The following is a 27,977-nucleotide window of genomic DNA, read 5'->3' as shown; positions in this document are numbered from 1 at the left end:
ACCCTCCCCTCTAAGTTCCTCTTTGAAGTGAGCCCACGTGTTGATCCCATTTGATCTTAAAATCAGCCACGTTACTGGCCTCAACTACCTGAAGTGGAAGATTATTCCAACGGTCAACCACTCTTTCGGTGAAGAAGTACTTCCTAGTGTCACCATGGAATCTCCCGCCCCTGATTTTCAGCGGATGCCCCCTTATCGCCATAGGGCCTGTAAGGAAGAAGATATCCTCTTCCACCTCAATGCGGCCAGTAACGTATTTGAACGTTTCTATCATGTCACCCCTCTCTCTGCGTTCCTCGAGAGAGTAAAGGTGCAACTTACTTAGTCGTTCTTCATAAGGGACATCCTTGAGCCCTGAGACCATCTTGGTGGCCAATCGTTGAACCGATTCCATTCTTAGCACATCCTTCCGCTAGTGTGGCCTCCAAAACTGCACACAGTACTCCAGATGTGGTCTCACCATGGACCTGTACAGCAGCATCACCACCTCGGGCCTTCGGCTGACAAAGCTTCTCCGGATGCAACCCAGCATTTGTCTAGCTTTAGATGAGGCTTTCTCCACCTGATTGGCTGCCTTCATATCTTCACTAATGATTACTCCCAGGTCTCGTTCTGCCACAGTTCTGGTTAAGGTCTCACCATTCAGAGTGTAGGTTCTGCATGGGTTTCTGCCACCAAGGTGCATTATCTTACACTTTTTGGCATTGAAATTCAGCTGCCAAAGAGTAGACCAGTGTTCCAGGGTTTTGGTCAGGTACCAGGGACCTGGATTGGCCACGTGAGAATGGGCTACTGGGTTTGATGGACCATTGGTCTGACCCAGTAAGGCTATTCTTATGTTCTTAAGATCTGAGATAACATGGCTTTACTAAAGGTAAATCGTGTCAAATAAATCTGATTGCATTCTTTGGCTGGGCGACCAGATAATTGGATTGAGGACCTGAGCTAGATGTAATTTACTTAGATTTCAGCAAAGCTTTTGACATGGTTCTTCATAGGAGGCTCTTGATCAAACTTTACAGGCTGAAGTTAGGATCCAGGGTGGTAAAATGGATTAGAAACTGGTTGACGGATAGACATCAGAGGGTCATGGTTTATGGAATTTGCTTAGATGAAGAAAAGGTGAGTAGTGGAGTGCCTCAGGGATCGGTGCTGGGACCAATTCTGTTTGTGAGTGTCATTGCTGAAGGGTTAGAAGATAAGGTTTTCCTTTATGTGGATGCTACCGAGATTTGTAACCCTGTGGGGAGTGGAAAACATGAAAAAGGGTCTGCAAAAATTGGAAGAATGGTATAATATCTGGCAACTAAATTCAGTGCAAAGAAGTGCAGAGTGATGCATTTGGGGCATAGAAATCCAAGGGAGATGTATGTGCTAGGAGGTGAGAGGCTACTATGCATGGACAGGGAGAGAGATGTTGGAGTGATAGTATCAGGATTTGAAGGTGATGAAACAGTATGCCAAGGCAATGGCTGAAGCCAGAAGGATGCTAGGTAGCCAGCAGAAGAAAGGAGGTGCTGATGACCCTGTACAGGTCGTTGGTGGGGGTCACAGAGTATTGTATTCAGTTTGGGAGGCCGTATCTGGCTAAGGCTATAAGTAGACTTGAAGTGGTCCAGAGGAAGGCGACAAAAATGGTAGGGGGTTTGTGTCATAAGAGTACGAGAAGAGACTGGAAGACCTGAACACCTGAACATGTGTACTCTAGAGGAGAGAAGGATCAGGGGTGATATGATACAGATATCTAAATACTTGAATATAGAACCAAATCTTTTCTAGAGAAGGGAAATTGGTAGAACTAGAGGTCATAAGTCAAAGTTGTGGGGTGGTAGACTTAGGAGTAATGTTAGCAAATTCTTTTTCACGGAGAGGGTGGTGGATGCTTGGAATGCCCTCCTGAGGATATGATTAGAAACATAAACATAGAAACATAGAAAGGTGACGGCAGAAAAGGGCTACAGCCCATCAAGTCTGCCCACTCTACTGACCCACCCCATTAAGTCTGAGTGCTGCTCGACCCACGTAGGGATCCCACGTGGATGTCCCATTTATTCTTAAAGTCGAGCACGCTTGTGGCCTTGATTACCTGCGTCGGAAGTTTGTTCCAGTGATCCACCACTCTTTCTGTGAAGAAATACTTCCTGATGTCACCTCTAAATTTCCCTCCCCTGAGTTTGAGCGGGTGCCCCCTTGTGACCGAGGGTCCCTTGGGAAGGAATATATCGTTTTCTACCTCGACACGACCTGTGACGTACTTAAAAGTCTCAATCATGTCACCCCTTTCCCTGCGCTCTTCTAGAGAGTACAGCTGCAATTTGCCCAGTCTTTCCTCGTATGAGAGACCCTTGAGTCCAGAGACCTTCCTAGTGGCCATTCGCTGGACCGACTCAGCTCGAAGTATTTAGGCTAGTACTAGGCAGATTTGCCATTTATGGCAATTTGGTTTAGGCCGGGCTTGGGAGGGCTTCAGAACCTCCAGCAATTTGGAACATGAGTACGATGCTGGGCAGACTTTCACAGTCTGAATCCTTCAAAAGTTTGAGATGGTTTGATAAGGCCGGAGTGAGCTTTGAGGGCAACTCCAGGCAGACTTCTAAGGTCTATGTCCCAGAAATAACAAAGAAAGAAACCACTTAAAATGATTAAATTAATCATTAAATTGTAATGCATGAAATTAAAGGGCAGACTGGATATCACTTCCAATTTCTACATTCTGTCTCATAAAATGGGCTTTTTTAAAGTTTAAACAGCAACACATAATGGAACACAAGGTCCTGGAGTCACAGGAATTAAGAAAAAATGTATTTATTCCTCAAGATGCCTTGTAGTCACAATGATTTGGTAAATAAAAAAATGGAATAGATAAAGACAGGTTGTTTACCCTCTCCAAGGTAGGAAAAACGAGAGGGCACTCTCTAAAGTTAAAAGGGGATAGATTCCGTACAGATGTAAGGAAGTTCTTCTTCACCCAGAGAGTGGTAGAAATCTGGAACGCTCTTCCGGAGGATGTTATAGGGGGAAAACACCCTCCAGGGATTCAAGACAAAGTTAGACAAGTTCCTGCTGAACCAGAACGTACGCAGGTAAGGCTAGACTCAGGGCACTGGTCTTTGACCTAAGGGCTGCCATGGGACTGGACTGCTGGGCACGATAGACCACTGGTCTGACCCAGCAGCGGCAGTTCTTATGTTCTTAAGAAGTTACACTTTGAACTCTCTACGTTCTCCCTCTATGAGCATTGAATGTAGGGAGTTCAAACGGTAACACCTTGAAACAGACTTCGTGTACCCGAAATGTATTGCTTTTTATTTACCAAATCTTTGTCACTACAAGGCATCTTGAGGAATAAATACATTATCGTCTTAATTCCTGTGACTCCAGGACCTTGTGTTCCACGTTGTGTTGCTGTTGTTACTTTGGAACATTGGAACATTGGTCACTTCTTTTGTGGGTTTTGTTGTTTGCTTTTTTAGTTTAAGAACTAATAATCATTTATATAGTATTACCAGATGTATGCAGCGCTGAATATACTACATGTACGTACTTTTCTCTGTTCCTAGTGGGCTCACAGTCTTTTGTACCTGGAGCAAAGGAGAGTTAAGTGACTTGCCCGGGGTCTGCTGCACTAGCCATTACGGCTGTTCTTCCATTCTGGAGTTTAAAGGCTCCTATATAACCTCTCGGAATAAAAGAAGAATATGTTTACAGTTTCTAAGGTCTAACATGTCGAGACGTGGTCTATGAACTCAGCCTAGGCCCACCCACCCTCCCCTCATCGCACCCACCCCTAGGCTCACATTACATATATAGACCCACCCACCAATCACCCTCCACCTGTTGCCCAATCAACACAGAATAAAAGTAAATACATTAAAAATGTACTTCAACAGCCCCTTAAACGTATAATAATCTTGCCCATCATGTGCTTTCCTATCCCAGTTATCGGCCAGGGCAGATATACTGACCCCCCCAAATCCCTCCCAACACAACCCCCACAACTAGAGAGGAATCTCCTTTTCCTCATACACCCCCTCAACAAAAAAAAACATATCTATCACCCTCATGAAAGCCAGACCAGTAAATAACTAAGGCATTATTCTAAAAGACCTTGCATATTCCTGACTAAAAAACTAAAAAAGACACAAAACCGCGAATAACTTGACCTGCAAGTGTAGCGGTTTGCTCTGTACGACGTAGAACACAGCGATTTCCTCCGTGCAATGCTGGGAGAAGTGATTTCCTGTTATGTAAATTTGGGGGTGGAGCCTGGGAACAAAACACCATGAAAAACCAAAACCGCAGTTAGCGAAACCACAAATACGTTGTCAGTATAGGTGTTAGTATGCGTAGAATGGGTGTGGCCATTCACAACCAATAGTACACTGGATGCTGTGTTTTACTAGGAGCACTCCAGTCCCATATACAAGCTGCTAACTCATCTCATCCCTATACATCAATGGCCCTCCTGCTTCTACAACCTGGCTTAAAGACAATGATAGTTACACCAGGTATATGTCATTTTTAGTAGGCCCCAGTACACAGAAAAGAAGTAACAGCCATTACATTACATTAGTGTTTTCTATCCCGCCAATACCTTTCAGTTCTAGGCGGTTTACAAAAAGAGTTGGCCTGGGCATTCCCAGGGAGCGTACAGAGTTGATAGATAGCGTGAGCTTACACAAATTGAAGACTAGCATGAGCGATGGGTCTTGGAGGAGGGTTTATAAGGTTTTTGATGAGCTCATTTGACAAATTGTTTGAAAAGTATAGTTTTCAGATCTTTTCTGAATGTTTTGTAGTTGGTCATCTTGGTCAGAGCTTGGAGAGGTGGCCGTCTATTTTCGCTGCTCTGGTGACTAGTAGTTTGTCATATAGTTTTTTGCTTTGTATGCCTTTTGCTGGGGAATGGGTGAAGAGAGCCTGTGTTGCCCTTGGTCTTGATGTGTTATTTCTGATCGGGTGTTTGTTTAGGTAGCTGGGACCCGTTCCATTGAGGGCTCTGAAGAAGGTGCAAAAGAATTTATATTGTATGCGTGCTTGTATTGGGAGCGAGTGCGAGTCTTGGTAAGCAGTGGTAATGTGATCGTATTTTTTCAATGAATATATCAATCTGAGAGCTGTGTTTTGTACCGTTTGTAATTGTTTTAAGCTATTGACGGGGCATGACCGGTATAGGCTGGATTACAGAGAAATTTGTATTGGTACTAGATTTCAATATGTGTCTCATTAGGTCAAAAACGTGCATTGTCTAGGATAATTATGCAAATTATAACCTGGAAAACCAAATTGTTTGCTCTACATCCCTAGTTTGTATCAAGTTAGGAGACAACCTTATATCATAAACTTGTTCTGTAATTACGTCAGATTGTAACCCGTCAACTCTATAATATGTATGTTTAACCTGTAAGCCGTTCCGAGCTCTTCGGGGACAACGGGATGAAAAACAAATGAAATAAATAAATATGTAATTTTAGTCAACATTCTTTCTTTTTGTTAAGCTGAACTCCCTCCCCCCCCTCTTAGAAATAATGAACAAAGAAGGGATTTAAAAGAAAACTAATTACTCAACCTGTCAACTCCCAACCCCAGAGACCCGAATGCCTTTTTCTTTATCAAAGACTTTGGCTCTTTTTCTCTTTTTCCTTTATAAGCCACTGCTTTGAATATTGTCTTGAAAGGGTGAAAATGGTAAGGTTTGATCTGCAGCATGCCATGGTAGGACGATTGCGGTGAAGAAAATTGTTTTCTCTGAAGTGGCAGATCACTTTGATTAAGCGATGGCCATTTATTACCTTGGCAGTAGATGTGTACGTCAATTTGATATCGTAACCGAGTGGCTTTTAAGATTTGAGGAACTGACTTGGTAGGGAGTATATCACATCAAATGACCAATTAGACCTCTTTACATTTTTTTTAATAAGCTGTGTCCTTTTCGGATGATCTGTAAATTGCTTCATTCCCAGTCTAAGCAGGATCACTACCAGCGGCTCTGTGGTTGTCCTAGGTAGGCCCGCTCGTGCCATCAGAAGCTGAGCAGGGTCAGGCCTGTCTAGTGCCTTTATGGGGGGACCACTGGGGTAGGGTTACCTGACGTCCAGATTTTTCAGGACATGTCCTTTCCTTCCTTAAATTGCATCGGGCAGAGAGGAAGTCCACGCGTGCGTGGATGCTACAGGATGACGTTATGTACACGCACGCGCACACTTCCTCTCTGCCCGACAAGAGCAGGCTGAGGGGGCGGGGCTAGGGAGGGACTGGGGCGGGATTAAGGTATTACAGGGCGGAGATGGGCGGAACTGGGTGAGCCTGGGGGCGGGTCTACACTGGGGAATACCAGGTGCTGTAGGCTGCAGGGCCCTACGTTGGACGGCAGCAACACAGAGGGGCCACACACTGCAGGGGATAAGGCATTGGCAAACCACTCCTGGGCATGCAGCCATTTGTCAGTGGTTGAGGCTCTATGTTTACAATATCATGGCAAAGGGGTGTTTTTTCGGTGGGCCCTCGGGGTACAGCTCTGTGTGAATCTTCTCCCATTTTAGGCCAACCAATATAGGAGAACGGATTCAAACTCCGAATCCATGGCCATCCCACAAGAGGTGCTGCTTCCGCTGCTTAGTGGAATGCATTAACCATTTAGCAAAAGCAATACACAACACATGAGGAATTTGGGGCTGGACTCTATACACTTGATTTCTGTCCCTGGATGTCCCGGCTGCTGTGAAGATGCTCTTGAAATCCATTATATCCTATCTTTGCATCTGCAGACCTTTTCGGGGGAATATCAAAAGTCATCTCTGTTTTCAGAACTTCTGTTTGGTTTTTTTTTCCTATTTATAATCAGCTCTTTTTTTTTTTTTTTTTTTGTATACCAATTTTTATAGCATTTAGGGCTCTTTTTACAAAGGCGCGCGCTAGCTGCTACTGCTTCCTTTTAAGCAGGCGGTAATTTTTCAGCTAATCTTATGCGTGCGCTAAAAACACTAGCGCACCTTAGTACAAGGAGCCCTTAATCTTTTTTTAAAACTCTTTATTAAGTTTCCGTTCAAAAACAGTGCATTGAAATATACATGCAATTGACTTCAAGACAGCACTTACAATCGATCAAAGAAATACCGCAAAACATTACCCCCCCCCCCACTAATTCAAGAACATAAACAAAGTGGATACATACAGTAGAAATCACAAAAAGCACTTTCATTTGGTCAATGAATACAAGAAAATATAATACCCCTCTCCCTCCCACCCCCAGCCCCTCCCTGGATGTGTAAATCAAATGGGAAATAAGGGGATAATCCAGCTAACAAAATTTGTCATTGGACCCCACGTTAATTTAAATAGCTTATTATTACACGTAATTTCTGAATTCATTTTCTCATATTTGTAATATAAACATAAAGAATCCCACCAAAAGGAGAAATTAAGTCTATCCCAATTTTTCCAGTTCTTAGTAGCCGTTTGCATAGCTATCCCAGTCATTATGGCAAATAGTCGACTTTTATATCTATCCAATGGAGGTTTAGGTGACAACAATGTACCTCATAAGACAACGGAATCGAAGACTCCAGAATCAAATTGATTTGTCCCCATATTGATTTCCAGAAGTTGAGTATCAAAGAACAACAAATGATCCAGTGTCGCTATTTCAAGATGACAGTGCCAGCATCTATTAGATTTGGAACTGTCTAACGTCTACAAACGAACTGGGGTCCAAAAAACTCTATGCAGCAGAAAAAACCAAGTTTGTCTCATAGATGCTGACGCTGTACATCTCATCCTCCAAGTCCAAATCCGTGGCCATTGAGTGGCAGAAATCTGCTGCTTTATCTCAATGCTCCAAATGTCTTTTAGACTAGTTTTAGGCTTTTTGTTCAAATATTCAGATATTAATTTATACCACTTGGTGGCCTGATGCCCTAGCAAATCTGTCTGGAAACGTGGAGGGGCATAATCGAAAGGAATGTTTAAATCCATTTTCGTCTAAGTCGCAAGTCGTCCAAAGTAAAAAAACAGCCTAAGACACATTTTCGAAAAATACGTCCAAAATTTTTTTTGTTTCGAAAATCATCTCAGTATACGTCCTGCCGATCTGATTGTCCAAGTCACTAAATCCTCCATCTTTATACCACATTTTCGTCCAACTTTTTGTCCAAGTCAAAAACGCCTAGAACAAGCCCTGCTGGACGTGGGAGGGGGTCTGCAAAATGATGGACTGAACACCCAGACATACCACCTAAATAGTGGGGTACCTTACAGGGCACTGCTGTGAACTTCACAAAAAGGGTGCCATGTCTTTTCCTCACTACAGCTCCCTTATAGTTCATGGTAAGCCCCCCCAAACCACCTCCAGAATCCCCTAAACCCACTTATCTACCACCCCAAAAGCCCTTAAGGCTGCAGGATCCACTTATATGCCAGTACAAAAGGGTTTAGGGAATGTATAGGGAAGTGCACGTTTCAATATTAATGGAGTGATTACAGGGGCTTATGGACATGGGTCTTCCTCTCTACGGGCCCCTAACCCACCCCCAAGAAGGCTTAAGCCGCCTCTGTGCTAGACGACTAGGCTTTCCTATGCCAGGCGGCCAGGTGATGGTCTGATGGCTGAATTTTAAAGGTGTAATTAATATTTTTATGGGGATTGCGGGGGGGGGGGAGGGGTCATTGATCACTGGGATAGTGTGTGGGGGTCTGTATTATGTGTTTGCAGTGCTTATCTGGTGACTTTAGGTGCGTTTTTGTGACTTAGACCATGTTTTAAATGGTCTAAGTCACAACGTCCAAGTTCCGTCGATCCTGGGCTATATAACTTTTGATTATACATGCTGTACGACTAAGTCTAAGCCGGCCCACGTCCCGCCCAACTCCTGCCCTCGACACTCCTCCTGAAATGCCCCGTTTAGCTTTGGTCGTTCAGCTTAATCCCCCCCATTGCCACAGGTACATTAGATAGAGTGGGAACCTGCTGGGACAGACAGGGAAAAATTCTTGAGTACCTGAATAAATTCATGTAAACCGTTCTAAGCTCCCTTCGGAGAACAGTACAGAAAATTGAATACATAAATATTGTGAAAGTTTCAGCCTCTGATCACCAAAGCTGGTATTGTGACATCATAATGCCTCATTCCATCAATGCCTACGAGCCAACCTCATTAGTGATGTCACAATGGCTGGATTGTCCTATACTTGGCTCACTTTTACCCCATCCCGATTTCTAGAGTGGTGCAGTGGTTAAAGCTACAGCCTCAGCACCCTGAGGTTGTGGGTTCAAAACCCTGCACTTCTCCTTGTGACTCTGGGCAAGTCACTTAATCCCCCCCATTGCCCCAGGTACATTAGTGGGACAGAGCACCTGAATAATTTGTAATCCACAGAGAATTGTAAGATATGCGGAATATAAATTATTATTTTTTTTTAATGTTGAGAAATATAACTTTTTTAAAATATTTGTTTAACTTGCTTTTTTTCTTTTTTATCAAACTTTTCAAACCACCCTCGTATTATCAGCGTCTGTCTTTTGATCTCACTGGGTCATTTTTCAGTATTTATCCCCCCCCCCTCTCCCCTTTTACAAAACCCACAGTGCGTTTTTAAGCACCGGCCACGGCGGTGACAGCTCCGACGCTCATAGAATTCCTATGAGCGTCGGAGCTGTTACCTCCGCGGCCGATGCTGAAAAACGCAGTCGGGTTTTGTAAAAAGGGGGGGGGGGGAGGGGTATATTTGTCGCTTTCCTGCTTCCCTCCCGCCGTCGCATTTCAAATCTCACATTTTTCCCCTGTTTCTTTCAATCCTTGCATTTTCATCACTGTCCGTATAGTTGGCCTCTTCACGGCTTCCCTTGGTAATTACTATTCAGGTACGTTCAAAGCTTTTTACAAATGAGACATTGTCTTATGACATGTTGTAATTTCATGGCAATATTAGAAAGGGTGTCAGGTCAAAAGCGCGCCGGGACAAAGGTGCGCGCAGACAATTGAGCGCAGCGCGGAGGCGCGCGCCACAGAAAATTACAGTTTTTACGGCATCCGACGGGGGGGGGCGTGGGGGGGAATCCCCCACTTTACTTAATAGAGATCGCGCCGCGTTGTGGGGGCATTGTGGGGGGGTGTGGGGGGTTGTAACCCCCCACATTTTACTGAAAACTTCACTTTTTCCCTGTTTTTAGGGAAAAAGTTAAGTTTACAGTAAAATGTGGAGGGTTACAACCCCCCAAACCCCCCCCAATGCCGGCGCGATCTCTATTAAGTCAACTGGGGGGGCCCCCCAACAAAACCCCCCGTCGGATCCCCTAAAAACTGTAATTTTCTTCGGCGCGCGCCTCCGTCTTGCGCTCAGTTGTCGGCGCGCGCCTTTGTCTTGCGCCGAGTTGTCTATGAACCATTAGAGAGAGTTCTGACGGGCAAATGTCTTGCTTCTTGTTGCTTTAGCCTATGTATTATCTTCTAAATATAAGATGATCGCAATGTCGCCAACATCCGTGGGCGCTTTCTCAATTTAACTTTCTCTTGTTTCTCTGTTTCTTTTGCAGCCCGCAGTGCACTTTGGCTTCCTGCATTTTAAACGTGTTCTTTGTCTCCTTCGATTACCCGCAGGTTTAGTCCCTATGAGTGGTATAACCCACACCCTTGCAATCCTGACTCAGATGTGGTGGAGAACAATTTTACCTTGCTAAATAGTTTCTGGTTCGGAGTCGGAGCTCTCATGCAGCAAGGTATACGCTTCATCTCACTCGATCACCTAGGCACCATGTCCCACTTTTTGCTGGGGGTTCCTCAGTAGCTCTGTCCAGCACGTGCCTTTGCATGGGTGCCTCTGTGCATGTAGCATTCCTTCATTTTGATGCTTTGGACTGTAGGCCTTAGAAACCCACTGAACACTTATTCTACAAGACACAGTCAACGTACTACACCTCACATATATACAATTAGATTTTGAGATACATGTCAGTATACTTATTCACAATCAATGAATCCGTCAGGTAACGTACCAAGCTAGACAGGCCTTTGATAATTAACCCCTTTACAAAGCCGCATTAGGCTTTTTTAATCGCCGGCCGCGGTGGTGTTAGCTCTGATACTCATAGGAATTCTTTGGGCGTTAGAGCGAATACCGCCGCAGCCAGTAATAAAAAAGCCTAATGCGGATTCATAAAAGGGGGGGGGGTGCGATATATAAGCAATACTGGTTACCGGCTACCCCATCTAAACATAAAACGTCCTCAGTGGCAATCAGTGGTTTTTAAGTATGCCCAGGTATTCAGTGCCAGTTCATGTCTGGGTACCTGCATTGATTACGCAGGGTTAGGCGGTGACCTGGAAGTTATGTTGGCGTCGGCCGATATCCGGTACTAGCACTGCCTTAGCTAAGTGAGAAAAGACGGGACTGCGTTTTATCTGGTCCTATCTGCCCACTTAGGAACGCAGGAAACCGGCACTGAATGTGGTTGCTGCCCATAGAACTGCCAGCTGCTGCCCGACTGTACCTGTGGGCCGCCCTGGACCTGGGGTGTGCCACGGCGGTCAACACAGATATTCAGAGGCACGACCTGGTTAAGGCCCCCTTTTATCAAGACATGTTAGGTTGTGGTTTTTTTGTTATCACTGGCTGCTGTGGTAAAGCTCTGACGCTCATAGGAATTCTACGAGAGTCGGAGCTTTTAACGCAGTGGCTGGCGATAAAAAAACCCTTACGTGGCTTGAAAAAAGGGGCCTAAATTCTGCTGATTAGTGACAGCCTGTACAGAAGCCTCTCCTACCCCTCTCCCTTTGATTTCTCTGGAACAAATACATATAGGATAATTTTATAGCGACTCCCTGACCTGTGCATCAGGCATGCAAATAAGCAATACTGTACTAATTTTCTAAGGGGAAGAATTCCACATGAAAATTACCCGAGAGCAAGTGTACGCTTACTCCGGCATTCACAGATTTCCTATCTCATTATGCATGCGTACTTCCATTTTATAGAAAGGATGCATACCGTATAAGTTCAGTTCCCCACAAATGCCTCTGCCTGAATATGCAGGTTTCGGGTGGCGATTTAGACGCATTTATTCTAAGCAAGATTAGAACAGGCCATTTCTGGGTATAAAACACGGTTTTAACTGCGGAGGTTTCTCTTCAAATGACCCCGTAAGATTGATTGCAAAACCCGTTTTCTACCTAGGTCTTGACTTACCTATCTGCCTAACATGTGCATTTCATATTTGTAATGGGAAATTGAGCATAGGAATTGAGAAATACAAATAAACCTCACCTTTCAAAATGCACATGAAGAATATATATATATATTTTTTATTCAAAAGTTACTAAAATTAAGCCTGTGTTTCTGTTATTCTTAAGATATGCAGCATAAAATCTGTTTTACTACTTGGGATCTATTTAGGTACTTGGGACCTGGGTTGGCCATAGGATACTGAGCTTGACGGACCTTCGGTCGGTCCTAGTATGACGATTCTTTTGTGCTTATGTGAGCCAAGCAAAGGACAATCAAACCATTGTGACATCACTGATGAGTTTGGCTCTTAGGCATTGGTGGAATGAGGCATTATGACATCACAAGCTCAGCTCTGGAATGTTGCTCTCATTGGGGTTCTGGAATCTTGCTATTCCTTGGGATTCTATATGGAATGTTGCTACTCTTTGGGTTTCTGGCCCTTTGTCCCATCTTGCTCCAAAAGTAGTTTGTATAGAAGCCAGTGTGAGCTCTATTGACGTGATCTAAGCATGCATTTGGCATGATATCATGAAAGGGAAGCAAATCAATTGTATTGTGGTGTCCCCTAGCTGGAATTGTTATTTCCAGAGGACATTACGGTTTAGAGGGCAGACGTTTTGGAAATTCTTCTCCTAAAGAATTTTGGTAGTTTTGCAATTTGCAAATGGAGGAAGGACTATAAATAATGAAGGGCTCCTTTTTACGAAGCCGCGTTAGCGGTTTAATGCGCGTACTAGCCTCCTCTTGAGCAGGCGGTAGTTTTTCGGCTAGCGCGGGGGTTAGCATGCGCTAAAAAGGTGCGTGCGCTAAAGCCGCTAACGCGGCTTCGTAAAAGGAGCCCTAAGTGAATGGAAGATCAAAAACAAGGACTGCTTCAGACATCTCCTTCCCAAAAAATTGTTCACAACACTTGCCTATTGCATTAAAATGTTGCCTAAGGATATGCGCAGGGCAAAGCTTTTGGGGGGGAGGAGGGAGGGTTGGAGAGGCATTTTTTCCCCAGATTTTCAGACTTATGTTTGTTTTATATATTTGTTTTATACTTTTTTTGTTAAATGTAAACCTCCTGATGATAGAGTTATGAGGGAGTGTTGAAAGGTTCTCAGCCCAACCAATCAACTTCCTAAATTCTGAGAATTATTTTGCCACTGTAGCTGGAAAGAGTATGATCTTTTTTTGCTAAGTGCCAATTTGCAGAATTTACAATTGTTTCAGATCATTGATTGAACCATATCCGCGTCATTCCCTTCTTGGTTTGGCTGAGAACGTTTCAGCACCCCTTCATACTGTGAAGAGTTTCAGTCTCTGGTAGCCAGAGCCGAGATTGTGATGTCATAATGCCCCATTCCACCAATAAGAGCCATCCTCATCAGTGATGTCACAATGGCTTGATTGTCCTATTCTTGGCTCACTTTCATCACATACAAGGGGATGCTGAAAAGTTCTCAGCTGAACTGCAGCTGAAAAGAGCGTGATCTTATTTTGTTAAGTGCCAGTTTCGAAAACAAAATTCTATCCCCCCCCTTACAAAACTGTACAAGTTTTTAGCTCCGACTGGCACGCTGAATGCTTTGCGCTGCTCCGGTGCTCTTAGGAACTCTATGACCGTCGGAGCAGTGCAGAGTATTTAGCGCAATGCCTGGCATTAAAAACCGCATGCACGGTAGAAGGGGGAGGGGAGGTATGTTTTGACGTTGTTTCAGATCGTTGATTGAACCATATAGAAACATAGAAGATGACGGCAGAAAAGGGCCATAGCCCATCAAGTCTGCCCACTCTAACGACCCCACCCCCTTGAATTTACCCCCTAGAGATACCACATGTGTATCCCATTTCCATTTTTACCCCCCTAGAGATCCCACATGTGTATCCCATTTCCTTTTAAAATCTGGCACGCTGCTGGCCTGAATCACCTGAAGTGGAAGTTCATTCCAACGATCGACCACCCTTTCGGTGAAGAAGAACTTCCTGGTGTCGCCATGAAATTTCCCACCCCTGATTTTCAGCGGATGCCCTCTGGTGGCCGAGGGACCTTTAAGAAAGAAGATATCATAGAAACATAGAAAAAAAGCGGCAGAAAAGGGCTATAGCCCACCAAGTCTGTCCATTCCAAATATCGCCTCCCCTGAATTCACTCTCTAAAAGATCCCACGTGAGTATCCCATTTTCTCTTAAAATCCGTCACGCTGCTGGCCTTTATCACCTGGAGTGGGAGTCTGTTCCAATGATCCACTACTCTTTCGGTGAAGAAGTACTTCCTGGAGTCGCCATGAAACTTCCCTCCCCTGATTTTCAGCGGATGCCCTCTGGTGGTCGAGAGTCCCATGAGCCAGAAGATATCATCTTCTGACTCGACACGTCCCGTGATGTACTTATACGTTTCAATCATGTCTCCCCGTTCTCTTCTTTCCTCCACCTCAATATGGCCCGTGATATATTTAAACGTCTCTATCATGTCTCCTCTCTCTCTATGTTCCTCGAGTGAGTATATCTGCAATTTATTCAGCCTTTCCTCATACGGGAGGTCTTTGAGTCCCGAGACCATCCTGGTGGCCATTCGGTTGAACCGACTTAACTCTCAGCACATCTTTTTGGTAATGTGGCCTCCAGAATTGTACACAATATTCCAGATGAGGTCTCACCATGGATCTGTACAACGGCATATCCGCGTCATTCTGTTCTTGGTGGGGCTGAGAACTTTCCAGCACCCTCTCGTGGGTATTACAGTAGATAAGTAAATTGGTGTTAACAAGTCAAAGCCGGTGGTAAATGGTTTTCACAAAATAAAAATAAAAATATTGTTAATTTTAATGTTGAATTCCCTGGTTGGCACTGAGGGCTCCTTTTACGAAGGTGCATTAACGGTTTTAGCACGCGCTTAGATGCTAACGCCTCCGTAGAGATGGCGTTTGTATTTTCCATGTAGCGTGGGGTTAGCGCGCGCTAAAAACGCCAGCGCACCTTTGTAAAAGGAGCCCTGAATTTTGTTGGGAAACCCAGTACCCTTTTACACCAACTTGCGTTTAATTGGAATACATAACTCAGTCACCAGAGGTTTAACATAGGTCAATGCTCACTAAAACTTTTATGAACACCAAAAAGAACTGGCCTGTATAAATGACTAACCTGTGAAGGGTGATCAAACAAATTTATAAAAAAGGTCAGAGATTCGAAACTCTGAAGGGAAGGTTGTGAGACCTCCCTTGAAGAGAGAGTTTACCTTCCAGTCACTGTCCTTTTGTAAAAAAATATTTGATCACTTCCTTCAAAGGTATATGTGAAAACTATTACTAAAAACTTCCAAAAAATGTCCAAACAAGGTACTGCCTTTGAAATTGCAAATGTCACTGCACCTGTGCCAGATTCTAAAAGGTTTACTTAACTTGTAAGCAGGATTGGGGGGGGGTCTCACAACCTTCCCTTCAGAGTTTCGAATCTCTGAGCTTTTTTATAAATTTGTTTGATCACCCTTCACAGGTTAGTCATTTATACAGGCCAGTTCTTTTGGGTGTTCATCATAGTTTTTCTGGCTTTGTGTCTACAAACCTTATATCCCTGAATGCACTTTAGTAAATTCCCTAAAACTTTTAAGCTGCATGAACGACCCAAAGGAGGTGTCAGGTCAAAAGCACGGTGGGACAAAGGCGTGCCCGGATAATTGAGCGCAGCGCGGAGGCGCACGCCGCTCAAAATTACTGTTTTTAGGGCTCCGACGGGGGGCGTGGGGGGAACCCCCACTTTACTTAATAGAGATCGCGCCGCGTTGTGGGGGGTTTGGGGGGTTGTAACCAGTGTTCCCTCTAAGCGGGCGGGTGTTGTGAGCAAACTTTTTTCACTGTGAGCTAAAAATATCGGGCGCCAGCAAGTTATGAGCCCAATAAATATGTTGCTTTCTACCACAGAACTTCCTTACGTTTGTATGGAATCTATCCCCTTTCAACTTTAGAGAGTGCCCTCTCGTTCTCCCTGCCTTAGCTACCAAGTCTATTCCCTTCAGTACCTTGAATGTTTCTATCATGTCCCCTCTCAATCTCCTCTGCTCAAGGGAGAAGAGGCCCAGTTTCTCTAATCTTTCGCTGTACGGCAACTCCTCCAGCCCCTTAACCATTTTAGTTGCTCTTCTCTGGATCCTTTCGAGTAGTACCGTGTCCTTCTTAAAGTACCAGTGCTGGACGCAGTACTCCAGGTGAGGGCGTACCATGGCCCGGTACAGCAGCATGATAACCTTCTCTGTCTCTTCAGTCCAGTATCTGCCCCTTCCATTCACTGTCTGTCTTTCCCTGCCATCTCTCCTCCTGCCCCCCCCCCACCCCCCAATTTGGTCTAGCATCCATCATCTTCCTTCTGTTCCCCTCATGGTCTGGCATCTCTATCCTTCCCTCCCCCCTGTGGTTTTTAGCATATCTCTCTTCTCATTTCCTCCACTCAGATCTGATCATTCTCTGCTCTCTCTTCCCTTTTCTTCTCTGGTCTTCCTTCTCTATTTTCTGCCTCCATCTAAATTAAATTCTTTCTTACTATTTAGTCCCGTTTCCCTCTTTTCACTGTGTCTACACACAGCTTGTCACCCCTTTCCCTCACCCCTCCATTATCTTACTATTTTCTTCCCCCTTTATTTATCTCCTCCTTCCATCCAGTATGTGTTCTTTCCCCACTTCCATTCAGCATCTGCTCTCCCTTCTCAACTGACATCCATCTGCCTTCTGCTCTCTCTCCCTTCTTCTCACTTCCATCATCTGCCCCTTCTCTCTCTCTCTCTCTCCCCCCCCCCCAACTTCCATCATCTGCCCCCCTTCCCCTCACCTTTGTGGGTCACTTTCTTTCCCCTGAGGGTGGCTCATGTCACAGGGGAAGCTTTGGCCGAGCAGAACCGCTTGATTGACAGTGGAACTTACTTGATTGATGTCGATGCTGGGGCCCGTTGCCGTTTGAAGGAAAAAAAAAAAGGTGGAAAAAAGGAACCTGTAAAGGCGAGAGGAAGGGAAACCTCCAGGACAGCTGCTTTTTGCCCTCCTTCAGCGGCCCAAGAGTTCAGACCAGCAGCGGCAGCTGTGTATGCTTTTAACTTCGGCACAGAGCTGCCCCTAATCAATAGTTTAGCGCGGTTTCATGAGGCAGCCTCGGGGCCTTTGATAGCCGGCCCGCTTCGATGATGCGATGTGGGCCGGCCTAGCAAAGGCCCCGAGGCTGCCTTATGAAACCGCGCTAAACTATTGATTAGGGGCAGCTCTGTGCCGAAGTTAAAAGCATACACAGCTGCCGCTGCTGGTCTGGAGGTGCGGAGACAAGGCAGGAGGCAAACGCGGTGGAAGGCAGGAGTCCCGGCACAGCGACTGCAACAGGAAGTTGCAAGTCAGCTGACGCCGGCCTTTCGTTGCGGCGGGGACCGAATCCTTCGCGGACCGGCAAGATTTTGTTTGCGGACCGGCGGTTGAAGAACTGTGCTCTACACTGTGTGCGCTGTGACGAGAAACTTGCGTTTTGTTAAGTAGTCTAACATGATAAGTAAAGCTTCTGAATCTAGGCATTATTGGATAACTACCAGTCAAACACCCCCAATTGGAAAAAAACAAAAAGGCGTTTGATAAATATTAGAAAAAAAACACAACTTCCCACGGTAATGGCTCCCACCTTCCTTGGCGTCTTTGTATCTTCCATTCTCTTTTTCTGCATTTTGGCCCTGATTCTATAAAAGATGCCTACAGTTAGGCACCTAGATTGGCACGCTTAGCTAATCTAGGTGCCTACCTTAATTTGTTTTAATTGACTTAATTGGCGTGTTAATTGAACATGCCTTTAAACCAATTAGAAATTATTTTAAGAAATTAATTTGCTGGTAGACGCCAACCTCAGTAGATACCTACGGCTTTGTGGTAGTGTCTACGCCAATGCACCTGCCAGCAAGTATGCTGAGACATGGATTCAGGGTGGAATCTGAGCGTGGAATTACTTAGGAGCCGGAAAGCGCACTTATTTAGACCAAGAAAACCCTGGCCTAAATGTGAGTGTGTCTAGGGTCTAGATGTCTACCAGCATCTAAGAACACTTCGTCACCACTAGGTGCGATTCTATAAATGGTGCCTAGCAGATGAGTGAGTGTGTGGCGCCGTGGTTAGAGCTACAGCCTCAGCACCCTGAGGTTGTGGGTTCAAATCCCATGCTACCCCTTGTAGCATGGGACATTTTCCTGCTGGAAAATAGGATAGAAGGGTATAGATAGAGGATTACTGCACAGGTCCTGGACCTGTTGGGCTGCTGCGTGAGCGGGCTGCTGAGCACGATGGACCTCAGGTCTGACCCAGCGAAGGCAGTGCTTATGTTCTTATGTAAGTCCAACCAAGAAGAGAATGATGTGGAGCCACGAAACTTACAAGTTGTCTCACACTTTTCTTGACACTTTTCACTTCAATGATATGAAAAGAAGCAAAATGTGTCATCAAGAGTGTGAAATAACTTGTACGTTTCGTGGCTCCACATCATTCTCTTCTTGGTTGGGCTGAGAACTTTTCAGTGGTGCCATATATAGAATAGTACTTAGCACCAGGATCCATGACCAACTTTTGGTGCGAGGATGTACACCAGCTGAAAACTGGTATAAATTAGGTGCAGATCCCCCAAATCCTATAATACTGCGCACATCTTTGGCGAATGCTCCTGACCCATCCATGCTCCTCTCATGGCCAAACCCCATTTTCAGTTACTGCTAAAAGATGCAGCTGCACATCTTTATAAAGTTAAAAGGGGATCGATTCCGTACAAACGTAAGGAAGTTCTTCTTCACCCAGAGAGTGGTAGATAACTGGAACGCTCTTCCAGAGGCTGTTATAGGGGAAAACATCCTCCAGGGATTCAAGACAAGGTTGGACAAGTTCCTGCTGAACCAGAATGTACGCAGGTAGGGCTGTTCTCAGGGCACTGGTCTTTGACCTAAGGGCCGCTGCATGAGTGGATTGCTGGGCATGATGGACCACGGGTCTGACCCACCAGTGGCAATTAAGAACATAAGAACATAAGCCGTGCCTCTGCTGGGTCAGACCTGAGGTCCATCATGCCCAGGAGTCCACTCACTCGACGGCCCAACAGGCCATGTTCTTATGAGTAGCGCTTAGCAAGATGCACATATAATCCAAATTGTTGCTAATTAACACCCAATTAGCAACCAATTATTAGCACTAATTGGCTTGTTATTCAAATGGTGCATATAAATTGGGCAGAAATCCAACTTTATGCATGCAATTTTGAGCACCATATATAAAATCTAGGGCATAATGGGTAGAGGTGTGATGATCCAGAAAACTATCGAGATAACGGTACAGCTTTTTTTTTTTTTTTTGCGATCCTAAGTTATCCATATAGTTATCCAGATTCTATGGCTGAATATCACCGGGATCCAGGTAGCTCCCACCTCTGCTCAGACTCCACCCCTGCATCACGCCGGGGCTATCTAAAAAGCACCCGAACTCTCTGCAGAGATTTTCAGTGGCAATATCTGTACAACGCTGCTGAAAATCCAGGTATAGAAATGCAGATGAACATCGGGCAGGTGATTTATAAATGTTTAAAAAAAACGAAGCCCTATTGATAGATTAGATTCATTTCAATACAATATTGTGCTAGTAAAGACATAGGTTACTTATTAGAAAAGCAACAAATAAGTATCTGTTGATTGTGGATTGTAAATGTCTACCTAAAATATAAATAAATGCATTCATACATAAAACCGTCACGCTAGAAATTATAGATTTTCATTTGCACTGACGTTTTGCAGGCTGTGATGCCCTTTGTTCGTTAAAACTGAACCTTCAGTACTGCATGGAAATCTAAAGACCATGAGGTCAATATTGAAACCAATTTAACCAGCTGGAGATGGTTCCTGGCCGGTGAAATTGCTTGTTCAGGGTGAACCGGTTATATTCAGCCGCAATTAAGTGGACAGTACTATTGAAAATATCCATTTAGCACCCAAGTCAAAACCAGTTATTATAGGGTCATTCCAGGGGTAGAGTCAGCACCTGGCTGATGAAGTGCCAATAATTCAGTACTTCGATGGCCAAAATAACCATAAAGAATTGCATGAAAGTCAGTCCCTTTTTTATGCAGCTCACCATAACCGGTTAAGTGCTGAATATCATTCTTAACCAGCTAGAGGCTGACCGAATTTCAGTTTGGTTTGTGGTTATGATGCCAAAACGGGCCCCAAATCCTTTTTCTGCCTCGTTTCAGTTTTGGTCAAAAGGCTGTGGCCATAGTTTTGGGTTTGGGCAAAACTGACAGGTTTTTTTTTTCCTGGTGGAAGCTGAAAATTTGTACTTTGTTCAGTTTGTTTCGCTCCTCCTCTTCCCCTCTGAAAAACTTTCCTTTCCTTCTGCCCACCTGTAGCTGCCCCCCAAGCGAACAGACAGCAAATCTGGCTGAAAAACCACATAAACGAACCCAATGTAACTTATAATGCATTCCGCAAAACAATCAAAACTGCCCTATTCGCAAAATACATTGACTAAAACAGTCCCCAACGCCACCAGGTCTCCTCTCCCCATTAAACGCATTTTCTCTCTCTCTACAAACCCCTCATACCTTGATCTCCTCGAACCCAGAACTCCAACTCATGGTTGTTCTAAATCCCTCAGACACTCATTACCCTTAGATCTCCAATCAATTAATACGTAACTTTCGCATCTAAACTATTGTATTGCATTCAGACTCTTTGTACGATATTGTATTTAGACTTAATGTATAGTATTGTATTTAGACTTAATGTATAGTATTGTTATTCAGACTCACAGTATTGTATAGTATCGTATTGTATGTGGATCTATTGTTTTGTATTGTTTTTAAAACCTTTAATATTCGCTGAATGTCCAGCCTTCTTACTATGTAAACCGCCTAGAAGTCGTCTGACTGTGGCGGTATAGAAAAATAAAGTTATTATTATTATTATTATTATTAAGGCCTATCTTACAATCCCTGGCAGTCTATGGGTATAGTCTCTATTCTAAAAATGGCTGCCATGACCTCTAGTGGCAATGTGCTTTTTTTTCTAGATTGTGGATCAGGCTGGTATAATGAAACATAGAAACATGATGGCAGATAAAGGCCAAATGGCCAATCTAGTCTGCCCATCCGCAGTAACCATTATCTCTTTCTCTCTCTGAGAGATCCTACGTGCCTAACCCAGGTCCTTTTGAATTCAGACACAGTCTCTGTCTACAACTCTTCAATGAGACTGTTCAATGCATCTACCACACTTTCTGTAAAAAAGTATCTCCTTAGATTACCCTGGAGCCTCTTAACTTCATCCTATGTCCTCTCATTGCAGAGTTTCCTTTCAAATTAAAGAGACTTGACTCATGCGTATTTATAGTACGTCTCTATCATATCTCCCCTCTCCTGCCTTTCCTCTAAAGTATATCGATTGAGATTAAGTCTGTTCCCATACACCTTATGATGAAGACCACATACCATTTTAGTAGCCTTTCTCCGGACCGACTCCATCCTTTTTATATCTTTTTGAAGGTGTGGCCTCGAGAATTGTACACAATATTCTAAATGAGGTCTTAGCAAAGTCTTATATAGGACCATCAATACCTCCTTTTTCCTACTAGCCATACCTCTCCCTATGCAACCTAGCATCCTTCTAGCTTTCACCATCACCTTTTAAACCTGTTTGGCCACCTTAAGATCATCACATAGAAACATAGAAAGGTGACGGCAGAAAAGGGCAACAGCCCATCAAGTCTGCCCACTCTACTGACCCACCCCATTAAGTCTGAGTGCTGCTCGACCCACGTAGGGATCCCACGTGGATGTCCCATTTATTCTTAAAGTCGAGCACGCTTGTGGCCTTGATTACCTGCACCGGAAGTTTGTTCCAGTGATCTACCACTCTTCTTTGAAGAAATACTTCCTGGTGTCACCACTAAATTTCGCTCCTCTGAGTTTGAGCGGATGCCCCCTTGTGACTGAGGGTCCCTTGGGAAGGAATATATTGTTTTCCACCTCGACACGTCCTGTGACGTACTTAAAAGTCTCAATCATGTCACCCCTTTCCCTGCACTCCTCTAGAGAGTAGAGCTGCAATTTGCCCAGTCTTTCCTCGTATGAGAGACCCTTGAGTCCGGACACCTTCCTAGTGGCCATTCGCTGGACCGACTCAGCTCGAAGCACATCTTTACGGTAATGTGGCCTCCAGAATTGCACACAGTACTCCAGATGAGGTCTCACCATGGTTCTATACAGTGGCATTATGACTTCAGGTTTGCGGCTGACGAAGCTTCTATTGATACATCCCATCATTTGCCTTGCCTTGGATGAGGCCTTCTCCACTTGTTTGGCAGCCTTCATGTCTGCACTGATGATCACTCCCAAGTCCCGTTCTTCTGAAGTCCTAGCTAGTGTTTCTCCATTCAAGGTGTATGTTCTGCATGGATTTCTGCTGCCGAGATGCATGACCTTACACTTCTTAGCGTTGAAGCCCAGCTGCCATGTCGAGGACCAGTTTTCCAACTTGATCAGATCCTGCGTCATACCATCCGTGAGATTGCTTCCACCCACTATATTACAGTTTGGCGTCGTCGGCGAACAGCGCTACTTTACCCTGAAGCCCTCGGGTCAAGTCCCCTATGAATATGTTGAAAAGGGATGGTCCCAGGACTGAGCCCTGCGGCACTCCGCTAGTCACCTCCGATGTCTCAGAGAGGGTGCCATTGAACACCACTTTCTGAAGTCTTCCACTCAGCCAATCGTTGACCCATGCAGTTAGTTTCTCACCTAACCCCATCGATTTCATCTTGTTTAATAGTCTACGGTGTGGGACACTGTCAAACGCTTTACTGAAATCCAAGTATACTATGTCCAGAAACTCTCCAGAGTCCAGCTTTCCTGTCACCCAATCAAAGAAGCTGATGAAATTGGACTGGCATGACCTGCCCCTAGTGAATCCATGTTGACAGGGATCCCTCAGATTCTCCTCATCCAATATCGTGTCTAATTTCCCTTTAAGTAGAGTTTCCATGAGTTTACACACTATTGATGTGAGACTCACTGGTCTGTAATTTGCGGCCTCCGCTCTGCAACCCTTTTTGTGCAGAGGAACCACGTTGGCAGTTTTCCAGTCCAGGGGGACTCTCCCCGTACTTAGGGAGAGATTGAAGAGTATGGCTAACGGTTCCGCCAAAACATCACATAACTCTCTTAGCACTCTTGGGTGCAAATTGTCCGGTCCCATGTCTTTGTTCACCTTGAGTCTTGACAGTTCTCTGTAAACATCAGCTGGTGTGAACTCAAACTTCTGAAATGGGTCTTCCATGCTTTGCTTTGCTTCTAGCCGAGGCCCGTGCCCTGGTGCCTCGCAGGTAAAGACTGAACAGAAGTAATCATTCAATAGTTTGGCTTTATCAGAATCTGTTTCTACATAATTCCCGTCTGGTGTTCTAAGGCGTACTATCCCGTTTGCGTTCTTTTTCCTGTTGCTAATGTATCTGAAGAAGGATTTGTCCCCTTTCTTAATGTTCTTCGCTAGAGTTTATTCCATACAAATTTTGGCCTCCCTGACTGCTGTTTTGACCGCTGCAGACTTTTTCCTGTATTCAATGTTTGCTTCTTTTTCCCCCGTGCATTTGTATGAGAGAAATGCTCTTTTCTTCTCCTTGACGAGGTACGATACCTCATCTGTGAACCATTGGGGTTTCTTTTTTCTTTGTTTGGTTACCGATTTTATGTAGCGGATAGTTGCCTCATGAAGGATCGATTTCAAGGTTGACCACATAGCTTCCACATTATCAGTTACTTCTTGAACCTGCAGCGTCTGGTAGACGAAATCTCCCATGCATGTGAAGTCAGTGCCCCGGAAATTGAGTACCCTTGTTTTTGTTTGTGATCTAGGGAAGCCTTTCTTAAGGTTAAACCATACCATGTTATGGTCACTGGTGGCTAGCGTCTCTCCCACCGAGACCTCTGAGACGCTTTCCCCGTTCGTAAGTACCAGGTCCAGGATGGCCTGGGCCCTAGTGGGCTCTAGTACCATTTGTTTGAGCCGTACTCCCTTCATGGACGTTAATATCCTCCTACTATCACAAGTTGTCACTGATAGTGTGTTCCAGTCTACATCAGGCATGTTGAAGTCTCCTAATAGTACAGCCTCCCCCCGTAAGGTGATATTCTCAATGTCTTCAATTAATTCTGCGTCCTTGTCCTCCGATTGTCTTGGAGGTCTGTATATCACACCACGGTACAGGCATTTTTCTCCGCCTCTGGCCAGGTTTACTTGACATCTGTGATCCCGGTTGTCTTAATGTTCTCACACCCAATTCCCGCTCTTCCATCGTGCACATAAGTTCTTCACCCCCTAAACTGTACTGTTCCCTCTGTTTTTTGCAGCCCAAATGCATGACCTTGCATTTCTTAGCATTAAATTTTAGCTGCCAAATTTCAGAACATTCTTCCAGCTTTGCCAGGTCTTTCTTCATATTATTCACACCATCCAGCATGTCTACTCTATTGCAGGTTTTGGTATCATCCACAAAGAGGCAAATTTTACCCAACAACCCTGCAGCAATATCATGTATAAAAATGTTTAAAAGAACAGAACCTTGAGGCACACCACTGGTGTCCCTTTCCTCAGAGCGATCTCCATTGATCACTACCCTCTGTCGCCTTCCACTCAACCCATTTCCTGACCCAGACTGTCTCTTTGGGACCCATCCCAAGGGCACTCCGTTTATTTATTACACGTCTTTGTGGAACACTGTCAAAGGCTTTGTTAAAATCTAAACACACCACATCTAGCGCACTCCCTCTATCCATTCTCTGGTCACCCAGTCAAAAAAAATTAATCAGATTTGTCTGACAAGACCTACCTCTAGTGAATCCATGTTGTCCACAGTGTAGACCACTGTCTCGACTCCTTTACTTTGTTTTAGAAAGAATCTCTATCATGCTTGTCCTTTAACTAAGTACAAAACAGGAAATATCTCAATACTACTTTTGCTTATCATTTATGAACAGTTTGGATAAGCATACAAATCTGGTAATTGTGATTTTTTTTTAACATGTTCTCACAAGGGTCCTGTCTCAGAGGATTATGTAACTATATCTGCATCAACTTGGGAACCTAAACTTGACAGACTTGAGAAATATTTGTTAAAATGGCTCATCCTGTTGTCAGCTTGTGCTTGCAGGTCCTGGAAATAATCTCCCGTAGGTTTAGCAGAGAGCTGCTGACGGCAAGTTCTGACAATTCGCAGTGGGACTCATTGGTTCCCATTCACACAACCAAACGGCATTTTCAGTTTCAGTTCTGGCTGAAACCAGGCACAAAGATTCAGCCGCAGTTTCGATTTCGGCAGAAAGTGGTTAGATAGTGTCGGTGGCAGTTTTGGAAGCGGCAGCGGCCAAAAAAGCAAACAAGATGCTAGGAATTATTTTATTATAAAGAACATAAGAAAATAAGAAGTTGCCTCCGCTGAGGCAGACCAGAGGTCCATCTCACCCAGCAGTCCGCTCCCGCAGCGGCCCTTCAGGCCTATTGCTTGAGCAGTGATCCCTGACTATTTCTATAACTTACCTCTTACTCCTATCCCTATAACCTACCTCTACTCCTATCTGTACCCCTCAATCCCTTTGTCCTCTAGGAACCTATCCAAACCTTCTTTGAAGCCCTGTAACGTGTTTCTGCCTATCACAGCCTCCGGAAGTGCGTTCCATGTATCCACCACCCTCTGGGTGATAAAGAACTTCCTGGCATTTGTCCTAAACCTGTCCCCTTTCAATTTCTCCGAGTGCCCCCTTGTACTTGTGGTTCCCCATAATTTGAAAAATCTGTCCCTGTCTACTTTTTCCATGCCCTTCAGGATCTTGAAGGTTTCTATCATGTCACCTCTAAGTCTCCGCTTCTCCAGGGAAAATAGCCCCAGCTCCTTCAGTCTGTCAGTATACGAGAGGTTTTCCATTCCCTTAATTAGCTTAGTTGCTCTTCTCTGGACTCCCTCAAGCACTGCCATGTCCCTCCTGAGGTACGGCGACCAGTACTGGACGCAGTATTCCAGATGTGGGTGCACCATTGCACGATAAAACATTATATGGTCTTATACCAAATTATCCTTTAGATCATTTTGAATTAGTAGAAAACAGACATTCTTCATGAAAAACAATCTTATTTTTTCCCCTCAATAAGAGGTTCTGTATATAAAAGATTTCTGATTAGAGCTCTATCCCTTCAGGCAGGGCTTTGGAACAAAGCTTTTAGTGGTTTGATCTTACATTCTTCTTCTTAAGGGACCTTTAAAAGATCGTTAAAAATATCTGTTTGATAAATATGTATAATCTAGATAAGTTAATAATTTCTTAATGCTATATTTTATATATAATGTACTGTGTTTTGTGGTGTCAATTCACTGTGTTTTTACAGTTCATACCTCTTATTGTAAACCGCACTGAACCGGAGGTATTGCGGTATATAAATAAATTTATTATTATTATTATTATTAAAAAAGGGATGATTAACAAGACTAAGAATGTTATAATGCCTCTGTATCGCTCCATGCTGCGACCTCACCTGGAGTATTGCGTTCAATTCTGGTCTCCTTATCTCAAGAAAGAAATAGCAGCACTAGAAAAGGTTCAAAGAAGAGCAACCAAGATGGTAAAGGGTATGGAACTCCTCTCGTATGAGGAAAGACTAAAACGGTTAGGGCTCTTCAGCTTCAAAAAGAGACGGCTGAGGGGAGATAGGATTGAAATCTACAAAATCCTGAGTGGTGTAGAATGAGTACAAGTGAATCAATTTTTCACTACGTCAAAAATTACAAAGACTAGGGGACACTTGATGAAGTTACAGGGAAATACTGTACTTTTAAAACCAATAGTAACATAGTAAATGACGACAGATAAATACCTGAACTGTCCATCTAGTCTGCCCATAAGTTATACCCATTAAAAAAATACATGATTAAATTAACTTGTCTCTTTCATATTTCTGGATCGTAGACTATAAACTCCACCTGGTTTTGTCCTAGGTTCCAAATGCTGACTTTGCCATCCAAGCTCACTCCAGCCTACCCAATCATCCCGTTGTTTGCAGGATATCTACCGTAAAGTCTGGCCAGTAATATCCTCCTTTTCCAAATTAATGGAGCTCCCATTCATGCCCATCCTAGCCCATAGGAGGAATAGGAGGAAATATTTTTTTTACTCAGAGAATAGTTAAACTCTGGAATGCATTGCCAGAGGTTGTGATAAGAGTGGAAAGCATAGCTGATTTTAAGAAAGGCTTGGACAAGTTCCTGGAGGAAAAGTCCATAGCCTGTTATTGAGAAAGACATGGGTGAAGCCACTGCTTGTCCTGGGTCGGTAACATGGAATGTTGCTACTCTTTGGGTTTTTGCCAGCTACTGGTGACCTGGATTGGCCACCGTGGGAACAAGCTACTGGGCTTGATAGACCATTGGTCTGACCCAGTATGGCTATTCTTATGTTCTTATGATGTTCTTCTCCTGTGATCTCTCTCTTCTGATGATGTGACCAAAATAAGACAATCGTAACTTCATCATTTGGGCTTTGAGTGACATAGCCCGTTTAATCTCCTCCAGAATCGATTTGTTAGTTCTGGTGGTCCACAGCACACCTAAATCCAGCCCCAAAGCTCATATGAGTCAACTTTCTTTGTTTTGTTTCTATATTGTTCAGCTTTTGCATCCGTAACCGACCACTGAGAAAATGAGTGCGTGGAGAAATCTGATCTTCGTTTGGAGTGTTACCGCCTT

General features: G+C 44.2%; 1 protein-coding gene across 1 annotated transcript in view; it reads left to right on the top strand.

The window, feature by feature from the left end:
• GRIK2 (glutamate ionotropic receptor kainate type subunit 2) overlaps positions 1 to 27,977 on the top strand; it is a 1,206,237-nt gene that overhangs the window by 938,892 nt on the left and 239,368 nt on the right. Inside the window, exon 12 of the mRNA XM_033936333.1 lies at positions 10,596 to 10,714. Within this exon, the coding sequence (XP_033792224.1) occupies positions 10,596 to 10,714 (119 nt within the window). The remainder of the gene's footprint in view (positions 1 to 10,595; positions 10,715 to 27,977) is intronic.

This window comes from Geotrypetes seraphini, chromosome 3, assembly GCF_902459505.1.
Source record: "Geotrypetes seraphini chromosome 3, aGeoSer1.1, whole genome shotgun sequence".
In the NCBI taxonomy this organism is placed as follows: Eukaryota; Metazoa; Chordata; class Amphibia; order Gymnophiona; family Dermophiidae; genus Geotrypetes; species Geotrypetes seraphini.
Note: the sequence above shows the minus strand (reverse complement) of the source record. Positions and strands in the feature narration are given on the sequence as shown.